Raw genomic sequence first — 17,785 nt, 5'->3', positions numbered from 1 at the left:
AGAGGATCACTGCCACTTTTTTCTAGAGATAAAAATCACTGATTTTGACCAAGACATTGGCCCCTGTGAAATTTCTATTCCCTTTCCTTACCCATTAGTGCTGGGTCTTCCAGTAACATCGTTTTTAAAGCCGTCTTACTCTTTAAATGTCTATCTCACTAAGCATGCTAGGCCAAGGACTCAAAGGCCAGGTCATATCACCTCTGTTGGGTTTGTTGTGGGTAGTGATAGCAGTGGAATTAATTTGTATATTAAATCCTTTCCTGTGGATTTACAGTTAAAAAACATTAAAGCGGGTGTAACACATGAAATCATGAAAGTGCCAATATCTTTCTTTAACTCTACCAAATATAAAATCCAAACCCAAATCCAAAGAAACTGACTGAATCCATTACTGAAAAAAAAGTTATGAAAACAAGCTGTAACATCAGAGATTTGTGCCTGATACCCCTCCTAGAACTAATCATCTTCCTGCCCTCCCCTTGGGTTTTCTTTTAGATGGTCCCTATCCAAATTGGGTCCTCTGTGCAGCTTGATGATCCTTTACTCTCCCCACTCCAACAGTTATTCCTGAATGGGTCACTGCCCAGAAGTATCCACTCCCACCCTGACCTTCTGTCCTCACTTATTCTCTGGTGACTTGTTGAAGGTACACACAGGCAGGAGCCCTCTTGGTTTCCCATCCCTTTGCCAAACAGGTCAGTGCCTGCTCTCCTCTGCTCCTGTCTGAAAGGAAGAGGTTGCCTTTCCAAACCTACCTAAGGCAGTACATTCACTTCACTTATATAATATATATTTTTTACTTTTACAACACAGAAGTATATAAATGAACAAAAGCCTTTTCTACCTTACTGCCCCTACCCTATTCCATTTTTCTGGGGGGGGGGGGAAAGTTTTACCAGACATTTTTATATGCTTACTCAAACATAACACCGTAACATAGAGCACACATAAATCTATATATCTATGTATCATATACACACAAAAAAGGGGTATTTTGTTTTAAAAAACAAAAGGGATCTTGTCATATGACTTTTCCCCCCTCATTGAACAATATAATGAGCATGCATTCAATACAGTATGGATGGTCTATCGCATTCTTTTACATATTTCTTACATTTTCAAGCTTTTTTCAGGTATCTCCTTCCCCATGGCTCCAGTTTCTCCCATATTCAAAAGAACCCCCTCTCAGCTGTTTATTCCACTTCATTCCTTCCCTTCATAGCAAGAAGTCTTTGAAGAAATAACCCCTCTCACTGACTGCATGTCCTGCTCACTCCTCAGTCCTTGCAGTTTGAATTCTGCCCCTCCCCTGCACAGATCTGCTCAAAAATCTAAAGTGCATGGCAGCCCAGCCAATGGGGCTCAGTGGTTGAGTGTCCACACATGAACCTGGAAGTCATGGTTCAATTCCCAGTCAGGACATATGCCTGGGTTGGGGGCTCAATACCCAGTAGGGGGGAAGGCTTGCAGGAGGCAGCCGATCAATGATTCTCTTATCATTGATATTTCTCTCTCCCTTCCTCTCTCTGAAATCAATAAAAATATATATATTTAAACATGTCTTTATTGATTTCAGAGAGAGGAAAGGAAAGAAAGAGAAACATCAATGATTAGAGAGCCCCCAACCCAGGCATGTGCCCTGACTGGTAATTGAAAACACCATCTCCTAGATCCTATGTCTATGCTCAACCACTGAGCAACGCCAGGCAAGCAATAAAAATATATTTTTAAAAAGTGCATGTCAGACCCAATGAACACTTAGGAGCTCCCCTCCATCCCCAGGCACAGCTGAACATCCTCCCCTTACAACTGTCTTCCCTCTCGGCCTCCATGACTCTTCTTCTAATTCTTCCCCTCTTCTGACTGTTCCTAATTGTATTATTGCCTCCTTGGTTCCCAACATAGGATGGCATCTAGTGAACAGAAGCTACGGAGTCTGCTAAACATCCTAACCGCACAGGACAGCCCACTGAGACAAAATATCTAGCCCCAAAAGTGCTGAGGTTAGGAAATCCTGCCCTAGAAAGATATAAGCATGCCCAAGGACACTTCAGACAAATATACGCCCTTTAATAACTAGCTAGGGATCTAGCCCTAAATCCAGATAAGGATTATCCACATCTGCCCCCAAAAGGACACAACCCAAAGTCACATCCAGCTGCTGCAGAGATGTTCCAGGGTTGTGACAGCTTCCATCTCTAGGTTCACAGTCCACTGGCAATGTCATGGGATCCATCAGTTGTTTCAGTCTGGTGTGACTCTTCACCATCCTTCCACCTGTGGGCAAAACTATGCATTTAGTCTTTCTCAACAAAGCTCGTTGTCAAGGAGATGCAGACCATCCTCCTCCACCCCCTTTCTCTACTCACCCCCTCTCTGGAAATTGACTTCCCATTGAGATATGTTCTATTCCAAATTTCTGAATTCACTGAGCACTTTGTACCCAGATTCCCTTCCCACATTTATCCTGGTGGTGGGTTGGGGGAAAGGATCTCTCAGCATGGCACCATATTTTTGTCATTGGTCTAGAACAGCAAACCTCTGTGCACTGCAGTTGCTGACTCACCTTGGCAGTGGCTTTCATTACATGTTCAGATTTGATCGTCCCCAGTTCTGCCCACTGGGGCTGCAGAGGATTCTCTTGTCATGGGGCTGAACAGCCATAGCAGTCCTGGACTGCAGCTGGTATGGTGTCCTCTGTAGACAGCCCTGAGGGATTCCCTTAGGGGTGGCAAATCTCTGCTGTTGTAAGCCCAGGGTTAACCCCAGGCCTGTTTTGATCGTTTCTTCTGATATAACTCACTCAGAACATGGACAAGCTTCTTGTCCAGTTCATTCCTGAATACTCTTGGGGAGCAGGTATCCCAATTACCCATTACTCCGAGGCACCTCCCTGGCCAGTTCTGACATTTTCTTTGACTGTCTGTGGTTTGAAACTGCTCTTCTGGTGCCAATTTCTGACTTGGAAATAATCTGGTTCCCCAGAACAGGAACCCACTCGAGTTAGCTTAAAGAAAAGGGGATCTGGGTAGAGTGGATTTTTATACAACACAATTGCAGGAAGTGGAAAAGTGGTTGGGCCTTCACTCTCTTATCTCTGGGGTCAGAGGATCAATGCTTCTCTGCTTCTCTGTTCTCTGGGACATCATAATGGTGTCCTCTAAAAGACACTTAGCCTCTGTAAAAGGCATGGCTCTGCTTTTCCCTTACCCAGGGCCAGGCCTTGACTGAGGCCTCCGTGCCATGGTTCTGATCTTGGCCCCAACTCCAACTGAACTACTGCTTCACTGCCCAACACCATCCTGCCTATGGAATCTGCTTCTGATTCTCTAGTGAGAATCTGTTTGGCTCAGGATGGGTCAAATGTCCATTCCTGCTGCAATAATCTAGAGCCTAGGTAGGAGGGCAAGGGGTATGGGTACCCAGGTTCCTCAGATACTAGGGTGAGGAAGAGATGCAAACAAACAAACAGCACTTCTGGAATGTCGAATACTTATGCTCTGGAACACTAAGAATATCATCAAAACATCTCTCCCACCTCCCACCATGCCTCCCGCCAACTCCCCTAGTCCCATTCTCCCAGTTATCCACTTCCCCCCACTCAACACAGCCCCTCCCCCCACCTCCCCCACTCTGAAAATTGATATCCCTTTGGGATATGTTTCTGTTGTATTTCACATTTCTGAATTTAAGGGTTCTGTAACCAGATGCCTTTCCCACAGTGGTAGCAAATTTCCCTCCCTGGGAAATTCACAGGGTCACACCAAAGGCAGTTCCAATCTTCGGTCCTGCCAGATGCTGGAGATCTTCTCAGCTGTTGGGGCTCAAAGGCGCTCTTTTCTCTTTGAGGTTCTTGGGGGTCTTTTCCCTGGGCATCCACAGCAAAGGGTCCCCAGTAGGCAGCCTGAGATGGAGCTCCTGCTGTGAAGGCTGCCCCTGATGGGGATGGTGTGGGTGCTTCTGGGAAGGGAATAAGGGACATTAGAATTGGTACGTGAATGGCACAGGCAGCTAGACAAGAACGGCTGCTTGTGAGACTGTGGACCTAGGTTTCAGAAACCCAGAAAAATTAAGCATGGCTGTTTCCACTGATCTGAGATGTCCGTGCCTCTGCCTGCCATAAGTGTGTGTTTTCTGCTCCACAGTTCCACGAAGTTACAGGAGGCCTCCACCCAGCTTTTTTCAGCCTCTGCCACCTACACCCCCTCCATCCTTCTGTCTTCCTCTTCCTCCTACAGTCCCAGTAGGGGCAGCCCCCCCCCCCCCCCCTTGCCTTGCCTTGCCTTTCTCCTCACCTGCTCCTTTTGTCCCAAACACACTGGTAGTAGCCAGGCCTGGCTCCTTTGCTGCCTTCTGAGAAAATTCCCAGGAAAATGATGTCTCCTGTAGAGAAGCGGGCAGGGTTAAGGCATTTTCTAGGGGTGGAGGGGGGAGGGACAGGGAGGGAAGACACACGGGGCAGTACGAAGTGGGGTAATCTTACAGCCCGGAGAAGCTTCCATCTCAGCAGTTCCTTCTCTTTCTGAACCTCAGCCAGTTTGGCCAGGGTCAGCTGCAGCTGGCAGGCTGCCTCCTTGCGCTCCATCTCGTGCTGCTCGGTGAGTTCCTTCATATTGGAGGCCAAGGCCTGGGAGGCCGACTTGTGCAGTTTGGTGAAGTCTTGCAGCCACTGCACCCTGCAAGCGTGTAACTGGCCCTGCCTGTGGGCAGAGCGAATGCCCAGGGCCAGGCTACCCCAGGCGCAGGCCTCTTTGGCCTCGCTGGTCATTGCGCTGCTCTCCAGGATGGCCCCGAGCTTGTCTTCTACCTCCACCCAGGAACGGGACATATTCTCCACGTAGAACTCAGGGCCTTTTGTGTCTCCGGCCATTTTCTCGTTGATGAAGGCCACCACATTGCTATGCCGGAACCCACCAGAGGGGTCGTCGGGTCTCAAGGCCATGATGGCGGAGGGCCTTGGGGGCAGGGTGGCTCTGCAGGGATCAATCAACTAGTCCTCACCTCAGTCCCTTAGGGACCGTGAGGGCCTCCGCTTTCCTTCAGCCCCTCCCCCCAGCCTCCTCCCATCCGCTTGCCCTCCTCAGACCTTCTCCCCGCCCCACAGGCTACCTCCCACCAGGCTTCGCCTCTCCGGGTGGGCTCCGGAGGACGTGTGTGCTGACCATGCCCGCTGGACACGCCCGCTGACCATGCCCCGCACCACTGCCGCCTACCACCCCGAAACCCAAAGACAAAGGGTACCTCTCTTTTCAATGGCGCCGGGGGGAAAAGAAAGCCTGAGCGCCACCCCGAGGTCTTATACCCCAGGACTGTTCCAACTTCCAGAGACAGCAAGGGTGGGAGCGAATGCGCCAGGAAGGTCCTTCCCACTCACCCCCGGGACATCGGGGGACCCGCTACAGTGTTGAGAGCTCCTGAAGGTGGAAGAAACAGGAGTGGTCAGAAAGGACTTAGATCCAAGAATGCACAGCGCTTGTAATCAAGTATAAAAAAATCTCACCCCCTCTCACCACCACAATGGTTTGTCCCATGGTGGGTGAGGAAGTGTGAGGGGGCGCTCTCCTCCTGGAGATGGAATGTTCTAGAACAGGAAAGAGCCCCTCCCTCTCTGTGACCTCAGGTTCCCCCTGGGGGAGGAGGGCGGGGCCAGAGAACAGCCCAATCCCCTACTGACCCGGGACTGAGCACAGTAGTCACTCTAAATGGTCATAAATCCTTGCCCTATGTATCCCTGAGACTATATCGAATCGGCCTCCTTCCACAGCCCGCACCGTCTAGTCCAGCCCCTGTCCGCACTCCCGGCCATTTCTCCCCTGCACCTCCAGCGCTGTCTCCTGTCCTCCGTTGTCATCAGAGGGGTGGTCATGTCTCTTTAAACCTCCAATGGCTTCCTGAAGCTTATGGGATAAACCAGACCGACCCCAGGTTGAGCCCTACTTTGCCACTTACTATATGACCTTGTGCTATAACGGAATCTCCGCGTCTATCTACGGCTTACAATAAGGACTGAATGAGGCAGTTGTAATTAAGTTCGGAAAGAGCCAGCACCCTGCCATAATGGTTTGTCCCATGCCCGGAGATGGGCCTCTCCCAGATGTGAATGTCCTAGGAAAGGAAACAGCTTGACCTCTCAGTCACTTCTGGTGCCACCCCTGGAAAATTTTTCTGTAGCTCCTGTTACACACACCCCTCAATTCTAATATAAGTTTCTAATACAGGAAACTTTCTTTTCCTTTTTTACTTAATTTATTTAAAAAAAAAAATTAAAACCAGTTCACCCATTTCTCCTTGTCACTATTGCAAATAATGCTGCAAATCATTTGATTTTTGTGTAGTAATTTGATGTCCTGCAACCTTGCGCGCTCGCGCTCTCTCTCTCTCTCTCTCTCTCTCTCTCTCTATATATATATATATATATATATATATAGTCAGTGCGTTCAGGTTTTCTACATAGACAATCATGTTATTTGTGAACAAAGATGGTTTTATTTCTTCCTTCTGAATCTGTATATCTTTTATTTCATTTTCTTACCTATTGCATTAGCTAATACTTCCAGTATGATGCTGAAAAGGAGTGGTGAGAGGGGATTGCCTTGCCTTATTCCTGATTCCAGTGAGAAAGCTTCTAGTTTCTCACCACTAAGTGTGATGTTACCTGTAGGCTTTTGGTACCTATTCTTTATCAAGTTGAGCCATTTCCTCTGTATTCATAGTTTACTGAGAGTTTTTACCATGAATGAGTGTTGGATTTTGTAAAGTGCTTTTTCTGTATCTACTGATATCCTGTGATTTTTCTTTTTTAGCCTGTTGATGTGATGGATTGCATTAATTGATTTTTCAATATCGAGCCAGCCTTCCATACTTGGGATAAATCCCACTTGGTTATAGTACATAATTATTTTCATTCATTACTAGACATGATTTGTTACTATTTTGTTGGGGATTTTGCATTTATGTTCATGAGAGATATTGAGCTATAGTTTTGGTTTTTTTTCGTAATGTCTTGGTTTTAGGTATTAAGGGTAATGCTGGCCTTATAGAATGAGTTAGGAAGTAGTCCAGCTGCTTCTGTCTTCTGAAAGATTGTAGAGGATTGATATAATTTCTTCCTTAAATATTTGATAGAATCTATCAGTGAATCCACCTGGGCCTGGTGCTTTCTATTTTGGAAAGTTATTAATTTTTGATTCAATTTCTTAAATGGCTATAGGCCTATTCATATTGTCTGTTTCTTCTTGTATGAGTTTTGGCAGATTTTTCCTTTAAGGAATTGATCCATTTCACCTAGGTCATCAAATTTGTGGTCATAGAGTTGTTCATAGTATTCCTTCTTTACCTTTTTAATATCCATGTGACCTATAGTAGTGTCTCTCTTTCATTTCTTTTATTTATTTTTTTTCAATTACTGATGATATTCAATATTATGTTAGTTTCTTGTGTACAGCATAGTGGTTAGACATTTATATAATTTATAAGGCAATGCCCCAATAAGTCTAATACCCATTTGACACCATACATGGTTATTACAACGTTATTGACTATATTTCCTATGCTGTACTTTACATCCCCATGACTATTTTGTAACTGCCAGTCCCCCAAACCCCTTCTATCTGGCAACCATCAGTTGTTCTCTGTATCTATGAGACTGATATTAGTAATTTGCATCCCCTCTCTTTTTTTCCTCCTCTTGGTCTTTAAAAGTATTAACTTTTAAATGCTTTTACCTATTAAAAGCATTTGGTATTAGCATTTGGTAAAAACATTTTAAAGACATTTGTACTTATTTCTGCACTTGCCTGAAAATCTCCTTTCCAACAAGATCAAAGATATTTTTCAATTAAATTTTCTTATTTTTGTGTTGATTCTCAAGTAATAAACTTCATCAAAGGGCCTGAGATCTTATTCATTTATTCATTTGTGTCCCTTCCTTGAATTTTCTTTATTAGTTCAGAGTTCTTATGTTTTGAGGAGGACATCATCCAAGGATGGTAGATTGATTAACTGATAGCTACGAATTGCAGTCATTTCACATTTCAAAAATGTCAGAAAACAAAGTTTGTTTTAGTTTGCTGATCATTAGATGGTTCCGGAATTTGCAAGGAAAATGTTTTGAAGTAAGGATAAGACAATTGAAGCAACCATTTAGAAAAGTTTCAACTATATCCTGAAGCATTTTATCTGGGCTTCTGCTTTTAGATGTGAAAAAGTTCCCTAATTTATTTATTTTCTTTTTAATAGGTTAGTTCTGGTGATATAACAAATCACACAAACTCAAATTATGAAATAAAACTTTAGATTTTATAGTATAAACCTGTTTTATAAATGGGAGTTAGAAAGGGGCATCTGGATTTTTCATATTATGTCTTAAATTCTGGGTCTTATTTACTTTTCCCCTCAGGGAACCCAAGAATCATCAACATTTTCCCTTAGAAATACTTCCAGAAAAAAAGTATAATATATGACCTAAAGTAGCTAACATTAAATTTTTGGAATAGCAAGTGAGGTTAATTGATAAATTAGCAAATTCTTTCGTGTTGGCCTGGCTGGTGTGGCTCAGTTGGTTGAGCACTGTCTGTGCACTGAAAGTCACCTGTTCGATTCCTGGTCAGGGCACATGCTCAGGTTGTGGGCTCGATCCTGGGTTCGAGTGCGGGTGCATGCGGGAGGCAGCCAATAGATGTTTCTCTCTCACGTTGATATTTCTCTCTCTCTCTTTCCTCCTCTCCCTTCCTCTCTCTCTAAAATCAATATAAAACATATTAAAAAATTATTCTGTGCTGTACATATATTAACTTTATCTTTAAATAATGCTATCTTTACACATCTGTATTTATCTCTCTGAGCCTCTCCAAATTGTTATGGATAGCTATGAGTTAATTTGGCTGTTAACCCATCAAATTCTGAGAGCAGCCAGGGGCTAACAGCCAAAACTTTGGCTCTCATCCACTGACCATCTGTATGAGCCTGACAAAAGTTATTTATCCTGTCCGTGTCTATCTTGTACTCCTCTACAAAATGCAGATAATACTTACCCTGCATATTTTCCGGGATTATTCCCAGAATTAAGTAAAATAAGAGATATGGAAGTATTTGAAAGATTACAAATGCTTGCAAATATATAAGGCATTGATGTAGTATCACTGCAGAGGCCCTTTGCTCATGTTGAGTCTAAATGTGCTCCTCGTCCTCAGGATGGGAAGGGAGGACAGAAAGAAGTATAGTCCCCATTCTTGCACACTCCTCAATCGCCTCCTCAAACTTGCACAGCTCTAATTGTACCTAATGAAAGAAATGTAACATTTTTAGGTCTCAGTTATGGAAAACATTTTAAATAGAACTGGCCTGGGGGCATTTTTCAGAATAAAATCTAAATAATATAAAGATTGTTCCCGGGAACTGTGCCATGGCTAGATTACACAACTAATAAAAATCAACCTGAGTCTCAGACTGTCAGGCAGCATTGATCACACCTCTCCCAGGTTAACCACAGAGGCAGCAGGCCTTGTTTCTGAGATCCAGAGACCTTGGTCATCATCAGGAACTTCATACTAGTGCTTGTTCATTGGTCAGCAAGCAATTTGTCAGCAGTTTTTTACATGTGAGAGAGACCAGAGCAAGAGCAAACGCATGCAGAGCTCTGGCCTAAGGTTGTTTGTGGGTAAAGGTTAGAGAAGACTGAAACAATCCTTTTTCCTCCTTGAACCCATCAGCCATCCCCAGTGTGAGCTCCCTGCCCCCATCCCCATCCCATGATATTGAAGATTCTGATGGCATGGCCTACATAGTTGAAACTTCGGAGGGGTTAGAGAGGAGACACATAAGAGTATCTTTTGTCTTTGGTCCTGGGAAACCTTGCCTAGAGATATGGTCATTATTACAGAAATTATTTGTTTAAGAAACTCACAGAATGCTTAGCGGAACTCAGTAATAATTTGACCTTCAAGGTTCTGGACTTTGTCTAGTAGCTAGTACTCACGGTACCTGGAAGTTTTTTCCAGCTTTAAAAGCTTTCTCTTGATTCACTTCTTTTTGCGCCTAGGTTAGTATATCTTTTTGATCTCTTCAGAACTTCATGGCTCTCTGTTATTGGACCTGTTGCCCAACTGACCTCTTTTAGATGCTTTCCTATCAAGTAGCTCTCCTAACTCCGTGGCATATATTAACCCATTGCTACCAGTGAATTGTTTTTATTATATAGGTTATTGTTCATAATTACTATATTACATATACATTATAATTATTATTTGTTAAAATATGCATAACAAGTAATCCTAGCAGCAATAACAATTCTAACTACAATTTATTAAATATCTACTATGTAGCAGATGCTGTATATTTTATTTTAGTAGTTACCACAGCCTGGAAATTTCAGATATAGTAATCATTCCTACTGAAAATGATAAACATATTTTTGCTCATGGTTGTATAACTAAAAGAATTTCTTTCTCCAACCTCCAATGGAAACACCATAAAGGACTTATTATTTTCATTTTTCAGTTGAGTAAACTGAGACTAAGAGATGTTACATAACTTATCCAACTATATAGAGCAAGTTGAACCCAGTGGATCTTCGTTCAAATCTGGTGCTTTGTTAAGAAACCACTACATTGTTTTCGATCCCTTATTTAGCCTACCTGTTTTCTCCCAGGGCGAAATACATTTGAGATAGCTTCTTTCAGGGCATTGAACATTCTATCTACTTCTATTGCTGTGACTGCTGGTCAAAAACTCTCTTTCGCTGGAGTTATAACATAATAATGGCAAGTAAGTCTCTTCCGCCTATATGGATGAACACCATGGAGCAGATGCACACCTGTCACATTAGAAACTGTACAGAACACTGCATACCTAGCAGAGGTGATTCTCTTTCTTGTGTTCAGTATCTTTTTTTTCAAACCTCAATGGAGAATTTTTTTTAATTGATTTTTCTTTTTTAAGAGAGGAAGGGAGTGGGTGAAAGAGAGAGAGAAACATTGATGTGAAAGAGAAACATCTGTCAGTTGCTTCCTGTGTGCCCCTACCAGGGGTCGAATCTGCAACCTGGATATGTGCCCTGACTGGGAATTGAACCCACAACCCTTTGGTGCAAGGTAGGATGCTCCAACCAACTGAGCCACACCAGCCAGGGCTGTGTTCAATGTCTTTTAAAAACTGTGAATCTTTATCTTACCTCCATCCCTCATACCTACCCTAGTCCCATTTGTCTTCAGATATAGCCAGTATATTTCCTTTTGGTAGAATGCTGATGCACAAAAACTTCATAATCTTTACCCTTGTGGTACAAGAATACCTGAAAAATTATTCTGAGTCATATTTAAATAGGAAATGTGATATTTGACCAGCCATATATTTGAATCTGTAGAATGGAGAGGGTGGGGGTTGATGCCAAAGTGGAGCAGAGAGAACATGTGTCTTGAATACATACCCTTTGATGCTCACTCATTTAGTCAACTGACATTTGCTGAGCACCTACTATCTATTAATTTAGGTCCCAGGAATAGACTGATGAACAAGAGCAACAAATTCTTTGCTTATACTTACCAAGTAAACAAATGATAGACTATCAGAGAGAAGAACAATGTTGAAGTCCATGGCTTCAATAGGTTTAGTGTACTCAAGGAACAGAGGGAATGCCATGTGACTGCACCCTAATTAGTGAAGGACAGAGTATTATGATAGGACAGATCATGGGCCCTAAATGAAGTAAGAAGACATGAAAAGGTTTATCACTGAAGTATTGAAAATAGGGTCAAGAAGAGTCAAATTGATTGAACCAAAGTGTACCTTTTTGCTTGATATATATATATATATATATATATATATATATATATATATATATATATATAGTCTTCAGTGTATGGGTTTTGAAGAGGCTATCAAATATCTAACAAAAAATGAAATGTTCTTACATTTGATCCAGACTAGGCATATCTTATGTCTTTAGGTTCTAGGAACCTACACTGAGGAAGAGAGAAAAGTGATAGCTCAAAATCTACATTTAATAACTGGGTTGCATCTGAACATCAGAATGGGAGTGATTTGATAGCATCCTTCTCAGATGACATGGGCATCGGCATAGTCAGAAGTACTTGCCAGTAATTAACTTTACTAGAAATCCAAGAAGCAGTTGTTTTGATTAACTTAGTTTATAAATCCATCATTTTGATGAGTACTAAGTAGTATGAATACTAACAATGCTTTGAGGCCAACATTAAGTTATTGCTTATCATGCTAATCCCATCTGTCTGGATTGTTATCACTTGATTTTTAAAATACTTGGTTTTGAGTACCCTTGGCACTTGGTATTTTTAACAGCAGGTATCCATTGATGTTTAGAACATATATGATTCTGGTGTGTCCCACCAAGAGATAAGACATTTGACCTTCTTCTAAGTCTTATCAGGTTGTTTCTGATTTCTTCTTCACAGTTTCCAGTTTTCCTTTCTGTGGTTGATATTTTCTGTAGTACATGTACAGTAGGGTAGGGAAAGGTCATGGTGTATACATAGGAAATTAAGGCAGTATTGTGTTCCATAAATACCCACATATGAGTTTACCAATTAATGGCCAATTTCTAAAGTGACCTTATGGCGAAATTCAATGTTGAAGCTCTTTTACAATGCCATTTTTGGTGCATAAAATTAATCCAGGCTGACCACTTTCTACTAGGATTTGTCCCTTGTGGGAAGCCAGAATTGGACCCCTGACATATCTCAATAAACACTGCAAAAAGCTATATAAGTTAACAGGTATCTTCTGTACATTGATCTGGTTTTTGATGTGTATCCTGTGAAAGTACATGTTGGCTTAGAAATCAATGGCAAAATTAAACAATCTTTGGAATATCTGGTAATGGACTAGGCATAGGGGCAGAGCAGAAATGACTATACTTCTAGTTATAGTCTTTCTCACAAGTTTTCACTATCAGATTTTCAAAATATTTATTTCTTATTAACCAATGTCACCCTAAAATTTAATAAAAAATATTTATCCCTGGGAAAGAAGTGTGACCATCTTATGGTTCAGAAGTTGGGTACAGCTGTTCTATGTAGCTGCCTTATGGTCAGAAATATCCATATTAGCACTTTATTTCATATCTCTCTGTCAGTTGAAGTAGAAAACTTCCATTTTTTTTTTATGCTGTTTCTGATTTTTAAGCAATGTCCTAAATGGAAAAGTCAATACTCTTGAAATATATATTGTACAAACAAAGTTGTAAACACCCAATAAAGCTATTTTGCTGTTTCTCTGTTCCTACAGAAACTCGACATATTGTATGAAGGTGTCAATGTCCTTGACTGTTGCAGAGAATGAATCAGGCCTGTGCTACAATAGCAGGATCCGCTATTTAGAAAAATCTGAAGTCACTAAAAGAAAAGAGATCTCCTGTCCAGACATGGATGACTTTAAAAAATCTGATCAGGAGCCTGATGTTGTGTGGTACAAGGTAACTCAGTATGGTGTTAAATGCACTATTGTACCTTAAGTCAATAACTGGTTTAGGGATAGGAAAAGGGAGATATTTTATTTTTTTGTTTTTGGTATTAGATATTTTACCGAGAAATCACCAGATCCATAGTTAAATAATACAGAGATATAAATCTTATATACCACCGGTTTTCATGCACTTCCACCATCAGCTTTCAGAAACAATCTCACCTTTTCCGACTGCTAAAAAAATAAGTAAAATCTCCCTTCACTCCAACTCATGAGAGCAAATGGGAAGAAGAGTTAAGATTTAAGAAAGTATTTGAGTGACATAGAAATATGAATTACTGTTAGGAACAAAGCCCATCATTAGAAGTAATGGTACTTACAAAGAATAACAATTATTATCATGGTCTGCATTGTGAGAGCCACTGCAGTTAATGCAGAGGAGGGAAATGGGCCCAGTGCAGGGCGTGTGAACACCAGAAATAACATGTTTAGTTAGAAATAAACAATACTGAAAAGTTGCACAGAAGAGAGTTAAAGGAACTATTTACTGAGGTGTGGCATGGGAAAGGAGCTGTGACACTGGAACCTGGCAAGAATGGTATGGGCCTGTCCAGACCTGTCGTCTTAGTGGAACATATGGACTGTGCAGATAGAGGGGGGGTAGGAAGGATAAATACCCTATCCCCTCTTAACTTCTGCCTTCTAGTTTCTTGCTAGTACCTCCCCCTATCCCCAGTGTGAGCTCAAACATAAGTCAGAGGGCAGAACCAGGAGTTAGAATAAATAGTATTCAACTTCCCTGGTGATAGAGTAAGGCAGGCTAGGGCAGAGAATAGATCCAGGGAAGGAAGCAGAGAAATAACCTTATAATATTTAAGCTATGATAGTTTGCCTGCTAGCCAGAGGCTCTATGGTCCTATAACAGGACTGAGCACCCTCTGTCAGATCTGAGCCACAATGGTTGACACACAGTAGAGTTTTGAATGTGATGGCCAGAGATGACCAAGGAGGTTTTCTGCACAGGTGCTGTGCACATTGTTGAAACAAAACATAAATAAAATGTGGAATAGGTTGTTTCTATTGGATCTGACAGACCCTTAGTTACCAGGGAAGCCTAAGCCCTAACTCCTACAACTGCCAATGGTTTCACATTTGGAAGCCTCTCCATTTGACACCTGGAGAACTCACCAATAGGCACCAAGAGCATGCCCTGAACTAAAACCTCAAGCCTCTGTGCAAACTGCCCTCTCCTTTTTTATTTCTTAAGGAAGATAAAATTCTGACAGATAAAAAGAAACATGATGTTCCTTATGCATAAATATAGAATATTCATAATTTTGCGGGACTATTTATGTCATCATCAGCCTTGTTAGTGATCCTTAAACATTTGCTATGTGCTATTCACAGTGCTAAGCTTGGTCACTACATTATCTCATTTAGGTCTCAATGCAACTCTGTGAGGTGGGCATTGTTATCCTCATTTAATAGAGAAAATAGTGAGGCCTAGAGGGATGTAGAAACTTATCCAAAGTTACTTAGCTAACAAAATCTGGTTTTGTATTTAAGGCAGTGTGACTCTAGAGTCCCTTTCCTGAAATGGGCCTGGGGATAAACCCAGCCTTGATCACAGACGCTGCTCTAAGATGCAGCACTGGTGCAGAGGATCCCACCAGAAGATAAAGTAAGATGGTTTTATTTCAATTTTATACTTGAAGAAAGGAGTTTGACTAGCTCAAAACTTAGCAGCTAGGAGTAAAATTCAGGACATCAGCCTCCTCTTATAATATTCATTCTACTATTTCGTCTTATCTTTCTGCTAATGGATACATATACACATATTACTCTTCAGCTTTCCTCATCACACACAAATGTATCATCAACACCATTCCATATTGATAATATAGATCTAAATCATTTTTAATAGCTGTTTCATAGTTCATAGGACAGAATTAGCTTTGTTTTATTCAACTATTCTTCTGATGGACATTCAAGTTTTTCTAGTTTTATTTTTTAAACCACAGTAGTGCAAGAAACATCCTTGTAAACATAAATATATCTTTACATTCATGACATACAAGATAGGAATGCTCTCTGTCACCACCATTATTCAAACTTGTTTTAGAGGTTCTAGCTAATACGGTAAGAAAGTTAAATGAAATATGCTCTATAAATATTGGAAGAGACAAAATAATCTATTTTTTCAGATTATATCATTGTATATCAAGAAAACCCAAAAGACTCAACAAAAAGAACAAAATGAGAATTAATGAGATAATTTGGTAAAGTAGCTTAATAAAAATATACAAAATATTCAACAGCTTCTTTTTGCTAGCAATAATCAGTTAGACATGTAAAAGGGGAAATGAAATTATTACAATGATGAAAAAGTATAGAACATTTTAGAATACATTTAACAAAGATGGGAGGAGAACTATACAAAAATATAATTTTATTGAAGGACATAAAATATGGTCTAAATTAATGGGGGGACAATATATTTCTGCATGGGGAGATATCAAAATAAAAAAATTATGTCTTGCCAATTTTATATAAATAATCCAATGTGCTAGAATATTAATTTTTGGAATTATACAACATTATAAATGTTACAAGGTTCATATGGATGAATGAATATAACAGAATTATTAAGAAAATATTGGGGGAAAAACTTTTATGAGAGGTAACTTATTCTATCTGGTACTAAAGCAAAATAGCAGCAATTAAAATAGTAAGTTTAGAAAAAGATAAACAGATCAGTTGAATAGAACAGAGAACCAGAAACAGATAAAAAATAGGTATGTATGAGAAATTAATATATGATAACATATCATTTTAATGGATATGCAGGGGATATAATAGATTATTGAATATGATGTGTACATAATTGACTATCCACTTGGAAAAAGTAATTAGATCTCTGAGTCATACCATGTTTAATAAAAATTCCAGATGGATTGTAAGGAGTTAATTTCATCTACTAAAATTATAGTTTAGGAATGACCATTTCTAAATGCCATCACTCATTACAATGAGGTAAGCTTCCAAAGTTAAGCGCTTTACATTGATTTATCTTGCTATACCTTCTGACACTTTTCCTACAAGGGGAAAAAAAGGTTATTGAAGACCTCATAATACTACCACCAAAATAACCAACTTTCTTGCTAAAAAAAATTTGTTTGACAAAATGCTTGCAGATTTTGAATCCCTTTTGAAAATGTAATGATATTAATATGTGCCTTCTTTTGTCACCATATAATTACACTCCATCCTTAAGTGTTTAATATCATAACTAGAATTTTTCAGTGATACTTTTTTCAGAAGGAATAAGCTGTGAAACCCATGAAGGCTTCAGTTTGTTTGGTGAGCGCAAAAACCACACTTAGTGACACAAGGTTAAAGGCCCATTTATCCTTGCCCCCCCCCCAAATATAGCATTAGAAGTGGGAGAAGGGTTATTTACTATTTATAAATTATAAAGAATATGGGTTAATATGGGCAGAATAGGTATTTGATATATATAAGAATCACTGGTCTTTGAGTCTGGGGACCTGGATTCTGGTCCCTATTCCATCATTAATGTGGATAAGTAATTGTGATATTACTGGGCCTCTATTTCCCCACATATAATTAAATATAATAATGTCTGCCATATATCCCAGACATGTTCTAAAAATCTAATGACTGAAGTTCTGACTTGATATTGGCTGCTATTATAGAAAGGGAAATGTTACATGAGAAGCTAGAAATATAGTTGCCCTAAGACATCTGATTCTAATTGGCAATTTAATATTTAGTTTTTTAAGTCATGTTATTCTGTATAATCTACACACATAAAATTCAACCTTTTTACTTGTACAATTTGATGTGTTTTACCAAATGTATGCGCCAAAATCAGGTTTTTCCATGTCCCTTTGTAGTCAATTTCCTCCTGCCCCAGTTCTTGGCAAAAACTCAGCTAGCTGTTTTCTGTTCCTGTAGTTTTACATTTTCCAAAATGTCATAGAAGTGGAATTGTATGATATGTGGCCTTCCATGCCTGTCTTCTTTTACTTAACATAATGCATTTGAGATTTGTCTATACTGTGCTATACATCAATAGTTTATTCCTTTTGTTCTGAGTAGAAGACCAACGTTTTACTCTAGAGATGTACCGTTGTTCAGTCATTCACCTGTTGATGACCACTTGGGTCACTGCTGGTTTTTGGTGATTAGGAAAAGCCTTATAAGTTTGACTTTTGAGTGTATAATTTCTTGACTTATCAGACGAGATCAGGCGCATTCAGGGTGGTATGGCCATAGACTTCTTGACTTATCCGAGTGATATGTTTTGTCAACTTTTTGGCCA

General features: G+C 40.4%; 2 protein-coding genes across 2 annotated transcripts in view; one reads left to right on the top strand and one right to left on the bottom strand.

Annotated features, from left to right (window-relative positions):
* The window catches only part of IL1RAPL2 (interleukin 1 receptor accessory protein like 2), a 427,562-nt gene that overhangs the window by 15,488 nt on the left and 394,289 nt on the right, over positions 1-17,785 (top strand). The window contains exon 2 of the mRNA XM_081125734.1: positions 13,264-13,450. Within this exon, the coding sequence (XP_080981860.1) occupies positions 13,264-13,450 (187 nt within the window). The remainder of the gene's footprint in view (positions 1-13,263; positions 13,451-17,785) is intronic.
* Positions 3,692-4,945, bottom strand: TEX13A (testis expressed 13A; the record flags this gene model as incomplete). The annotated part of the gene is made up of 3 exons (XM_081126331.1): positions 3,692-3,963; positions 4,299-4,386; positions 4,487-4,945. 3 exons carry the CDS (start codon positions 4,943-4,945, stop codon positions 3,692-3,694), a joined length of 819 nt encoding a protein of 272 aa, XP_080982457.1.

This window comes from Miniopterus schreibersii (genome assembly GCF_964146895.1).
Source record: "Miniopterus schreibersii genome assembly, chromosome: X".
Lineage (NCBI taxonomy): Eukaryota > Metazoa > Chordata > Mammalia > Chiroptera > Miniopteridae > Miniopterus > Miniopterus schreibersii.
This window is presented reverse-complemented; position numbering and strand designations above follow the sequence as displayed.